This window comes from Homalodisca vitripennis, chromosome 6, assembly GCF_021130785.1.
Source record: "Homalodisca vitripennis isolate AUS2020 chromosome 6, UT_GWSS_2.1, whole genome shotgun sequence".
Taxonomy (NCBI): domain Eukaryota; kingdom Metazoa; phylum Arthropoda; class Insecta; order Hemiptera; family Cicadellidae; genus Homalodisca; species Homalodisca vitripennis.
Genome location: NC_060212.1, coordinates 52054479 through 52067662, shown reverse-complemented (window position 1 = coordinate 52067662; position 13184 = coordinate 52054479). Strand labels below are relative to the sequence as shown.

Sequence of the window (13184 nt, the reverse complement as noted above, 5' to 3'; positions counted from 1 at the left end):
ACTTTACTATGTAGCTATATCTTGTTATTTCTTACACAAACTGGAAAATAAAACTCCATGATTCTCAAAAAAAAAAAAAAATAAATAAATGCGCAATTATTTGTACATTAACCAAATTATTGCATAAATAATTTAAATTAAATTAAACTAAATTAAATTTTAGTTTTCTATTTGCTTAAAAAATTTAAGAAAATTGCTCTAGCGATATATTTTTCTCTCACGTTTACAAACCTGATAATCAGGTCACAAATTTAATGTAAAATTAAAATTACAATTTAAATACAAACTGTCGACGAAAAATATATGTAAAATAATCAATCCAATAAAACTAAAATAGTCTTTCAACAAAACAAAAATAAAATTGACCATAAAAAAATCAGTAATTTTTACTATAACATTGTGTTCCGAACCTTATTTAATACCGGTATATATTAATCCACAAAGTATTTAAAATCCTTTAATAGCTCATATATTTATGTTGAACATTTTATGACAAAACTTTTAGACTAATTTTCCTAACCATAAAACCAAGATGTAAACAACAACACGTGTTGTTGATCCACAGTGACCCAGAACTCGTAATAAGATAATAACTGCACATTTCTCTATTCTAAGACAGAAACACTGTAAGTTCAAAATTAAATCATGCTTGGGTAAATACATATTTGGGTAAGTTGTATACAAAGAATCTAATGTATATATGGATTTTTCATTAAATTAAGAAAAACTTTAGTAAGTGTTAATTTAATAATTTATTATAAATTTAATTATAAAATAAGCGGTTTTAAACGAAATAGAATATAAATTTGTTTGATTTAATAGTCTGAATATTATACAAGGAGGAATGGTTAAAGGTAGTATAATGAATAAAACGTTGGTTTGATAATCTGGATATCATACTAGGCATAAAGGTTATTAGTAGTATAGTGAATACACAATGATTTGAGAGTCTGGATATTTTACTTTGAATAATGGTTTAAAAGTAGTACAGTGAATAAACGTTGGTTTGAGAATCTAGATATCATGCTTAGAATAATGGTTATTAGTAGTATAGGGAGTACATGTTAGTTCTATGTGTAATGGAGAACATTAATGAGAGTGTTATTTACCAATGGGTAAAGGCTCTAAAGGAGTTTCTCCAAAATAAATATTCATGCAGTCAAAACTGCGTAGTTCAAGACCTAGTTCAACACGAACATTCCAACCGCAAAACAACCAGCAACAGAAGCCTAAAAGTCACCCATAGTGAAGCCGTCATCAACCGGAAGAGCATATTGCAGGCTCATGCGGCCTTAAAACCCCCGTGGAGCAAGTCAAGTAAATAAACATTTATTGAATGAGTTACATATCAACAATATTTTAATAACGTATTTCATTACCGAGCTGATTATCTATAATATACTTTACAGACAAATATCCAAATTAATTCTATTCTTACAGATTACGAGACAGTCCAAACAAAGCTAATGTTAATTATTAATCAGAATTTGCAGATCATTTAGTAGCATAACAGAGAGTCTGGTTTTCAGAGTCTGGATATTATACTTTGAGTAATGGTTAAAAGTAGTATAGTTAATAAACGTTGATTTGAGAGTCTGGATATCACACTTGAAAGAACGGAGTTTTTATCCAAGATAAATATGTATCCAGCAATATTTCAAATTAGAGGAAGACGTTAAAGATTCCAGCAGCAAAAAACTCAGCACTACCAATATCCTGAAAATCACATTGGTGAGAGTATTATTTACCAATGGGTGGAAGCTTTAAGGGATTTTCTCCAAAAGAAATATTCATCCAGTCAAAACTACGTAGTGCAAGACCTAGTTCATTACGAACATTCCAACCGCAAAACAGCCAGCAACAGAAGCCTAAAAATAACCCATAGTGAAGTCTACATCGACCTAAAGAGCTTATTTCAGGCTCATGAGGCCCTTAAAACCCCGGTGGAGCAAGTCAAGTAAATAAAAATTTATTGCATGAGTTACATATCAATAATATTTTAATAACGTATTTTATTACCGTGCTGATTATTTATAATATAGTTTACAGACAATTATCTAAATTATTGTAATTCTTATATATTACGACACAGTCTAAACAAAGGTAATGTTAATTAGTAAGCAGAATTTACAGATCAGTTCAGTAGCATAACAGAGAGTTGGGGTTTCAGAGTCTGGATGTTATACTTTGAGTACTGGTTGAAAGTAGTATAGTTAATAAACGTTGATTTGAGAGTCGGGATATCATAGTTGGAATAATGGTTATTAATAGTATAGGGAGTACATGTTAGTTCTATGTTTTATGGAGAACATTGTTGAGTGTTTTATATACCAATGGGTGGAGGCTCTAAGGGAGTATATCTAAAATAAATATTCATCCAGTCACAACTGCGTAGTGCAAGACCTAGTTCAACACGAACATTCCAACCGCAAAACAACCAGCAACAGAAGCATAAAAATCACCTATAGTGAAGCCGTCATCGACCGGAAGAGCATATTTCAGGCTCATGCGGCCCTTATACCCCGGTGGAGCAAGTCAAGTAAATAAACATTTATTGCATGAGTTACATATCAATAATATTTTAATAACGTATTTCATTATCGTGCTGATTATTTATAATATAGTTTACAGACAATTATCTAAATTATTGTAAATCTTATAAATTACGACACAGTCTAATCAAAGGTAATGTTAATTAGTAAGCAGAATTTACAGATCATTTCAGTAGCATAACAGAGAGTTGGGGTTTCAGAGTCTGGATGTTATACTTTGAGTACTGGTTGAAAGTAGTATAGTTAATAAACGTTGATTTGAGAGTCGGGATGTCATAGTTGGAATAATGGTTATTAATAGTATAGGGAGTACATGTTAGTTCTATGTTTTATGGAGTAAATTGGCGAGAGTGTTATTTACCAATGGGTGGAGGCTCTAAGGGAGTATCTCCAAAATAAATATTCATCCAGTCACAACTGCGTAGTGCAAGACCTAGTTCAACACGAACATTCCAACTGCAAAACAACCAGCAACAGAAGCCTAAAAATCACCTATAGTGAAGCCGTCATCGACCGGAAGAGCATATTTCAGGCTGATGCGGCCTTTATAACCCCGGTGGAGCAATTCAAGTAAATAAAAAATTTATTGCATGAGTTATATATCAATAATATTTTAATAACGTATTTCATTATCGTGCTGATTATTTATAATATAGTTTACAGACAATTATCTAAATTATTGTAATTTTTATATATTACGACACAGTCTAAACAAAGGTAATGTTAATTAGTAAGCAGAATTTACAGATCAGTTCAGTAGCATAACAGATAGTTTGGTTTTCAGAGTCTGGATGTTATACTTTGAGTAATGGTTGAAAGTAGTATAGTTAATAAACGTTGATTTGAGAGTCTGGATATCACACTTGGAATAATGGTTATTAGTAGTATAGGGAGTACATGTTAGTTCTATGTTTTATGGAGAACATTGGTGAGAGTGTTATATACCAATGGGTGGAGGCTCTAAGGGAGTATCTCCAAAATAAATATTCATCCAGTCACAACTGCGTACTGCAAGACCTAGTTCAACACGAACATTCCAACCGCAAAACAACCAGCAACAGAAGCCTAAAAATCATCCATAGTGAAGCCGTCATCGACCGGAAGAGCATATTTCAGGCTCATGCGGCCCTTATAACCCCGGTGGAGCAAGTCATGTTGGAATCCTGAACACTGAACAGGTATATTTGTAGTGCTACAGTTTTTGGATAATCCATTACTTTTTAATTTGGACAACGGTTCTCACCTTGAAGTACCACAATATCAACTTTTTGTGATATATTTTGTTTTTATTGTACATTCATTCTAAAGATGTTAAGGTTAATGTTTTCTTCACCCAAAAAGATTGGGCTTGAGAGAATGGATTAGTTTGTTCTAATATATTGAACCTGTCTTACAGTTAGGGCACATGTTAAGTTTTCTTTTTTGAATAAAACTTTACAGCCTCTTCAATTACATTGAAGTTAGAGTGGGCATCGCAGCAAATGTTGTACTCATTTATAAAAATTTGGAGTTATTCCCATCGTGAGGTAAACCTGAACTTATTCTCATATGTGTGTACATTGTAAAAGATTTAAAACAGCTAATGCCTTTCAACTGAAGTATTTCGCACTTCAAAAGTGATTGTGTTCGCTTATGCGTTGGCGGCTCCGTTAAAAAGTACCGTTGAAAAAGTAATAACAATATTTAAGTCGTTGGTATCTTATAAATGTTAAATAACTATAGTAGGTTTTTTGTTACTTCGCTTTGTTATTTTATTATATTACAGCAAATTACACAGTTATTTTTTGAGTTTTCTTATTTGTCATAGCATATGTGGAAATTTTAGTATATGTAACTTTAATACTTCGAGAAATAATAATGTGTTTCAATAAAATACAAAATGGTCGCCTAACGACTCACTTTCCGACCTATGTTTGAATAATCTTCTTTTTGGAATCATGCGTAATATCATCACAAAGGTTTGTGGCATCCTTTTTTGAACACTCTGTATATCTTTAGAGACGGAGTACATTTGTTTTAACCAGAACCACTACTGCTGTGGAAAAATTATTATTAAATTCGAGATATAACCCTTTCATATTATATTGTAAGTGCACTCACTAAAAACACTACGCACATTGTTTTTCCTCCACACACTGGCCTGTATATTTCAACTCAAGTAATCTATAAAAGACCGTGGAATGTTGCAATGATATTCTATTTATTCCACTGGTACCTTCAGGCTCTAAAAATCCTGTCATTTGAACAAAGAATAAAGCATTTACTAATTGCTAAAGTAAAATTTTGGAAAATAGATCAGGAGATTAAGATATCTTCCATTGACCATCACTTATCATATGGGTGTTTGGTGTGTCATTTAAAAACGGAAGCTTATGGTGTCAGTTGTTCAGGATGAAACTGTGTTCGAAGCTACGGCTTCCTACCATATATTTTCTGATATTGTATCAAGTAATAAATTATTAGCTTATTATTGAGTTGTTTACTTCTGAAATACTGCTGTGTAAGATTGGAACTTAATTAAAATTGATTCATTTGCTTTTCGCTTGCATTGTATTGAATATGTAGCTGTTTTAAAATACAAATGGTATATATTAGGTAATCATTATAAGTAAATTATAAATTTTAAAGCTGACTTGTATTTTTACGAAATAAAAAAATTATTAAAAATTACTTAGTAGAACTACACACCAAGGCCTTTCTTTATACTCCTCAATCGTCAAAACCATATATTGATTAATCAAAATAATAGAGGAGTCTGTTTCCAACACTTGCCTCAGTTTATTATAGATAGATTATAGCAGTGATAGAGCTGTTATTTATTTTTTTTAATAAGAAACTTTTTTAATGGTTATGTATAAATGTGTAACGACCGAAAAAATGCATTAATTTATACATAATCAGCGACATCAGTCATTTATGGCAGAAGTGAGACAAGTGACATTGATATCTGATGGAGAGGTCTGATAAAACTAACATTATAAATTTACGTACGCATTCTTGTGTATCGTTTTGTCGGTTTAAAATGAACTTCAAACTTTCTTCTTAAGTTACAGTGTCCCTAAATAATACAGGTAAGCCAACACCGGTCACTACCATGTAATAATTGTATTATACTTTGTAATTATGCTGATCTATTGCCATCATCACAAAGTGGGTTTACACAGGTCAAAGTGAAAACTTACAATAAACAGGAAAGTGATTGTGAACTTAATATTTCTAACTATACCGGTTCACTACCATTTTGGAGTACAAAATTAATATGTTTTGATTAACTATCAGTTGTATGCTAACTTGACTTTTAGTTTTCATTGTAAAGTGGTTACTAATTATTCTGCTTAGTATCAGGTTAGATACATTGTGCTGGTCATGATTTAAGACGGTTTTAATATTTGTATTTCAAAATAAAAGTTTAATTTTGGTTTGAAATTGCTTATTGTTTTAATTGAGGCAAAGTAAATATTGCACATCGTACTACCATATAAGAAATTTAATGATTGTAAATAACTAAACGTTATCTAATAATATATAAACCGTTAATAGGATAGCTATTTTGTATTTTTTGAAATAATACTTTATTTTTATCAATTTTAATTGGGTTGAATCCATAAACAGTAACAGGTTTTACTAATAAATTTTACTGCGTCGCAAGTTTTCGTAATATTATAGTTCTCATGATGGATTTGGCCAAGAATTTTTGTTTATAATTGTAAATTCCTGGAATTTGTACTAATTTAAGACCACTATTTAATAGAACTAATTAAAATAATAATTACAATTTCATGAAATGTATATATTTGTTGACTTCATTTACTTTCGTAAATTATACGAGAACGTGATATATATTTCTATAAATTTGATATAAAAGCTATATTTATCATAAAAATGCATTATCATTAATCATAGGACTTTTGTCTATAAGCCACCCACGGATTTGGCCTTTTAAAAGGTGGTCTACTGCACATAGGGTAAGGCTTGTAATATCAGTTTTTTACTGAAATCATTTGAAGCTTCATTGCAATATAACATTTAAAATGTACAAAAACACCTATAGACTGAGAAAGTATAAACTTGTTACAATGATAAAACTTAATGGTAATAAAATTTATATGGTTGAATGGATATGGAAAATTTTACACAAATCACAGAGCTTTCACAATACAGTATACAATGTGCAAGGTCATGGAGCAAGACAAAACGTTTCAGTTCATTGACTGTAGTCTTGCGTTGGCTAACTGCTGAACATACCAATAATATAATACCTGTTAAACCAAAATATTACCCGACACACCAATATAGTAGTAATAAATATTAATGTAACAATACTTTTCCAAACAGTTAATTTTTTGGACAAGGCCTTTCGAAACAAAAGTTTTCATCATCAGGCGAGTCCACAAATAAATATTTACATTATTTTTTCATAATAAATATTTAAATTCTTTATGCCAATATCTTTTTATAAACTCTATGTATTGTTTTTTATCGCACACTGTTCATCTGTTAAATAGTTTAAAAGTCCGAAAATATTTAACAAAAAATCTAACAAAAATCTTATATATTGAGAACATTTAGTAAAATTAATTTCAATGTTCCGTAAGCAATAGGTTAACAATTTATCGATCTATTTAAGGTAAATTCATAAGTTATTTTGCTTGCGTATTGTTAAGAAAAATGAAACATAGTTTTGAATCAATTAAATTTGCCATTAAATAAATTAAGTATGTATTTTATTAGAAAAATCAAGATAGGCATAAGACAGCCGAGCAGGAGTCTGACACACGTGACGTAGATGCTGCCAGGAGCAGGAGTGACTGTCTGGTTAGCGCTTCCAGCACTGCTGCTAGCTGCCGAAGACCTGGACTCCAGCACCTGCCTCACCCTCGACCCATTCGACAGCGCGCTGCCCCAGACCACACCCTCACCCTACACCCTCTCTTGTAGCAAGACTGGGAAGATCACGAATCAGGACTCAGTCATCTTCACCATCAAGTCCTCGCGACCTCGGGTCGACTTCCGACGGTTCGTGGTGCAGGCACTGGACCGCGAGAGCGGTGTGGCCGTGGGCATGTTCGTGGACACAGGAGACGCCGACATCACTGTCGTCAACTGTTTTGGTCGTTCTGAGGTAATGTCTTATTGATGTTGTAAGTGGTACTGAAATAAAAATAATGGGTTTTACTAATGATACATAAGATACACACCTACATAAGATGTTGGTTGGTCTAGTGCGGAAATCCGTAAGAGTACAAATTAGGCGCTAAAAAATTAATTATCAAATGTTTTGGTTCAGAGAGCAAGTGTTGTGTTAGTTTTATTCTCACATCACGGTTATAAGTACAGCAGAGAGTTCCGTGAGACACCTGTGTGCTATAACAGACCATATGATAACTACCAGATCTGAAAGTGTAACACAGAGGCAGGTGTATGATCTGTGATTAATGCCCACAGTATGTAAGACGTGCACATGTACAGCTGGGATTAGTCTAACGTGACAAGTTATAATTCGTGTTACTATTTTACACTATTTTCTTACCTATATTTTAATGTAAATATTCATCTCGACTGCAATTTTAGCAATATAAAAACGTGAAATAATGCATGCAAACAGTATAGATGTACGTAGTTAAAATACAAAGCATAGGAATTAGACGTAGATTGCATAAACTCAAAAAAAGTATAATATTTGCACATTGTTTCTGGATATAACTATCCAGAGGTGCTTACATTGGCTGAGCAGTAAATAAATCCATATATAAATAAGATTAATCAAGTTTGAGGCTTATATGGTACCAGTATATAAATAGTATTAAGCTAGATGTTCTATCATGAATTAGAATCCCCTTGTATGTAAAAAAGTATTAAGTGTTATTGTGTTACAGAACACTGCGATAGAGTTCGATACGGAGCCGAAGACAGAAGCGCGCATGAGATGGATGCCTGACTTTGACTACGCAGGCAATATCACATTCTTGTAAGCGATTCCATGTAATTTATTGGAGAGTTTAAGCAAGTAAAATAAGTATTATGGTCCCTCTTGTAATACAAACTAAGCCCGGGAGTGAAATGTGTTCAGGCCATAGACTGTGGATAAAGTTTGAGTGGTTTCGAAACTTCATTAATATTTTAGTGTGAGCTTGGATGTTGGTGCGTAAATGCAAACACTATATCAATAGTTTTCCTACAGACACATAAAACATAATTTAATTTATAATACATACAAACTGGACGATCGAAACATGTTACCAGCACACAAAACACCAAAAACATAGATAACACTAAAATGCCGACAATAGTGAAGCATTAATTTATCATGTTAGTTCTTAGAGTTTTCAATTACCACGGACCAATTTATGATTACCACAATATGTGACAGTTTACAATCAATATTAACATAATTAGTAGTCGGTAATGAACTCCTGCTCATAGTAGTACTGCCTTGGCGAGAAAATATCTCTTTAACTTATTTAAGAGTCGGCTTTACAGGCACAGTTTAAATGTTAGGCCCACAATAACAATGCCAAATTTTATGCACTTTTAAGATTTTTTCCATTGACTAATTTTAAAAGATACCTCATACTATGCATCAAAACTGTTTCTACTTTTCCCACATTTTTATTTGTTATTCAGGAATAATCTCAATTCTTATCATATCTTTAAGGGCACCCCAAACGCCTAATAATTTTTTTTTATACATTTTCTGATTATTATTGATTATTATTCTCTAGAAATTCCTCTTTCCAGTGATATATAACACTTCATATATATTAAGCTCTAAATTAGATAGAAAATTATTTGAATGTATGCTTGCAACGTAATTTTTAGCAGATATTTGCAACAACATTTGTGTTTAGCATCATTTTACTTTTTATAGTGCTACTAGTTATTATTTTCAGTTGCTACGTTTTGTTAGGTTGGCAGTCATGAGTATAGGTTGACATCTGGAGTATTCAACAAGTCTGTTTGTTGTAATTGGTTATGTGATTGTGTTTATTGTCTTACGAGGATAAATAATTCATTTGGGAAAATAATAACTAGTAGTGGTGTGTTTAGGTTTTGATTTACCTAATTATTATTTTCAAGTGTGTTCAAATGGGTAATAAAAATAAAATAGGAAGTAAACGGAAGTTGTCTATAAAGAAGTTAAATGTTGTAAAGCAAAGTAAACAAACTGAATTGGATGATAGGCCTAATATTGACTGTAGACAACCATCAAGTTCGAAAGTGAGGGCAAAGAATATGACCACGGCAAGCACTTTCACCTTCCTGAAATCATAATGTCAGAAGTAAAGCCAATATTTAGAGATCTCTCTAACCCTGAATTGTTAAAAAAATGCTTAGCTGGTAAAACACAAAACCCAAACGAGGCCTTGAATAATCTTATTTGGACCCGTGTGCCTAAAAGGACATTCGTAGGCCTACCAACATTAAGATTTGGTGCCTAAGATGCTGTATTGTCTTTCAATGATGGCTATTCAAGCAAATGTAAAGTAATTGAGCACCTAGGGCTACAATTAGTTAAGCACTTCATTAAGGCTATGCATCGCCTAGACAAATACCGAATACATAAAAGTGAAAAGGCCGCAGAAGAATTGGAAAAAAAGATCAGACAGAGCAAGACCTTGCTTAAAAGGAGACTTGAGGACCAGTACCAAGATGCAGAAGACCCAGACAACCCAGCATATGCTGCTGGAGGGCACTAAATGTGAGTAAATAGCAAAAATATGATTTTATTTTAGTTTGTATTTTCCGAAAGTTGCATTTTTAATACTTTAAAGACACATAAGTAAAAAAGTATTAAATGTAGACGAATGAAACTTTCAGGCCATCTGTATATGGGGTTCAGCTAGTTCCCTGTGAGAGCATATTTGAATTGAGTCACTAACTTTTGAGATATTGATTTTTTTTATTAAATAAAATTTGTAAAAATAAAGTATAATTTAAATAAAATTAAAATAATATTATTATTGGTTGTATTCAAAAATCCTCTCACCAAGACCTAGCAAATGGTGTCCTCTAAGTACTGTAAAAGTTTCATCTAGATATCTCTTTTAGTCTTTGAGTAATGTGTCCCACAGTTAACATTATCTTTAAATGGCGTTCGGGCTCCCCTTAAAATGAGACACTTACTGATTGTACGCTCTAAAATATGGGTTTAAAAGTGCTTAACATTTTACATAGTTTCTTTAGTTAAAGCTCAGGGTAGTTTTACTATAGTCGGATCTTAAACTCAAGTTCCACCTTAATTAGTGAGAATATCGATAAAAAATGTTATTTCAAACACATCTCTGTGTCACTCTCAACAGCGAAAGTGAAATAACGTGGAGACTGCAGTGTTCCACTTTCGCTTGTTGCGTACGAGACCTGTTGTTTGTGCTCTTGACTAGTGTTCATGTACAGTGACATCGCTTGGGTTAATTTTCTCTAGTCTCCACTTCTAAGCTGATGCTGTTCCATTCAGTTTATGATATAGAGTTTTGTTTGGAAGTCCATTGAGACACTTTTTATGTTTTGTTTTATTTTAAACTAGATTGGGGGGCAGACTTTTAGTTTGTGGCATTGCTCCACTTTGAAAAGAGCCTTTCATAATAAAATGTCACTCAATTTTAGTTTTCGATAATATATGGAGGATTGATTGCTTGGTACAATAAAATGTACAATGATTGGTACAATGATTAACTATACAGTACAATAAAACGGAGTGTCGAAGTGCAATACGTAATATAAGGAAAACGGATCAATACATCACACATTACGTATGGGCGGATGGGCTGCGCTTTTACTTTTTGTTTAAACATACGAAGGACGAACAGACAAACAGACCAAGTATGCATTCAATTTCATAGAATTTGAGAGGGTTTCTCTTTCCTAGACAAGAAACTGGAATTTTTTATACGTTTTAAAATTGGAACGAAGAAAACGTGTGAGAGGCTATCGCCAGGCTGGGTGATCAATCACTGCTCGAACTGTTGACTGCATCCACGTTCCGGTTATAAAGAACTCATTACATTGTACCTTACGTTTGCTATTTTTAATATAACAATAATGTAAGAAACTCATATTACAGATATTATAATTTCACCATTTGTCATGACATATATGAAAGTCTTTAATTGTTTCACTTTCATAAATAACGTAATTATACTACAGTCAACTCTTATGTTGCGTTCTTGTTGTATTGTATTACGATTTGTCCATAATCATGCCATATAGCTGTAAAAAAATACGGTATCGGAATCAGGATTAGTAGAACGATACAGCGTACGTAAACTAATTTTAGGATTAAAGATGTAAAAAATAAGCATATATTAAGTTTATTCTAATATTTGCTTCTTCTAAGTAACTTTCATTGTACATCGTCAATACATACTGGACCTTACACCTTGACTTTCTATTGGCCAGTAATTAGTAAACTGTGCTATAGGTTTGTATTATTTCTTGTTTTAGGGCTACAATTGTCCAGTCCGGGGAGATATTCTGGCTGAGAGAGAAGGGAGATTCAATATCTGTATGCAACCCGTGGTAGAACTATATATGTATGTTTGTATATTTTGTTTGCCGTAAGTCATACTGTGTTATCATTTCAAACCCCTCTTTCGCGTTAGGAAAATTCTGTCCACACACAATATACAAATAAATAATCTCACAAAAGTCGAATCGTTCCATATTTGCAACAAAATTGTTTTACTTACAATATTCTAGACTGTATTGTTTGATAGAAAACAATTAGAACTGTATTTACCAATATTATCAAACTTATTTATTACAGTATAATGAGACTAGTTGAGTGTTGAAGCAAAACCGTCTTTTTTTAGTTCCCCGAATGCTATATAAAAGTTGTTTACAGCACGAAGTTTATTTTTCAGAGAATTATAACTAGTTTCCCATTTGTTAAAATACTCTTTTAAACAATATCCCTTTTGTTATTTATTTTTTCATCAAAAAGCAATATATTTGTACTTTTAAGGAAAGACACATTAAGTAATTAATGTTGGCCGGTTAAGCAAGTTTTTTCGACGAGTTGAATATACAGTGGTGAATAAACTAGCGAGGGAAACGTCTATAAATTGTATAATGGAAATTTTATGAGTAAGATAAATAATTGGTGTATTATTGTACATTACATATATTATTGGTGTTATTGGAATAATTTAAATATATAGATGTATAGATGGCAAGTAGATCTAGAGTATCAACGTAACTCATCGATGGACCAAGATGTGGGTTCAGATACAAAGTTCTATATTAGACAAGTTAGTTGCGGACCCTGCAGTCTCTCTGTGGCAGTATCGCTCTTGTGTTACATGTCTAATTTGTGGTAGAAATATCTATATTGTTCAGATACAAAGTTCTATATTAGACAAGGTAGTTGCGGACCCTGCAGTCCCTCTGTGGCAGTATCGCTCTTGTGTTACATGTCTAATTTGTGGTAGAAATATCTATATTGTTCAGATACAAAGTTCTATATTAGACAAGCTAGTTGCGGACCCTGCAGTCCCTCTATGGCAGTATCGCTCTTGTGTTACATGTCTAATTTGTGGTAGAAATATCTATATTGTTCAGATACAAAGTTCTATATTAGACAAGCTAGTTGCGGACCCTGCAGTCCCTCTGTGGCAGTATCGCTCTTGTGTTACA

The 13184-nt window shown here is 32.5% G+C and overlaps 1 protein-coding gene across 2 annotated transcripts; it reads left to right on the top strand.

Moving 5' to 3' along the window:
- The first annotated feature begins 5467 nt into the window (after window positions 1-5467).
- Window positions 5468-12601, top strand: LOC124364329 (putative defense protein 3). Of its 2 annotated transcripts, none has more exons than XM_046819706.1 (4): window positions 5468-5623; window positions 7294-7674; window positions 8429-8520; window positions 11994-12601. In XM_046819706.1, the coding sequence occupies exons 2-4, from the start codon at window positions 7339-7341 to the stop codon at window positions 12070-12072; spliced, it is 507 nt and encodes a 168-aa protein (XP_046675662.1). In that variant the 5' UTR covers window positions 5468-5623; window positions 7294-7338; the 3' UTR covers window positions 12073-12601. The 2 variants fall into 2 exon arrangements, with proteins under 2 accessions (XP_046675662.1, XP_046675661.1); XM_046819705.1 differs by having other exon boundaries at window positions 7284-7674.
- The last annotated feature ends 583 nt before the right edge of the window (window positions 12602-13184 follow it).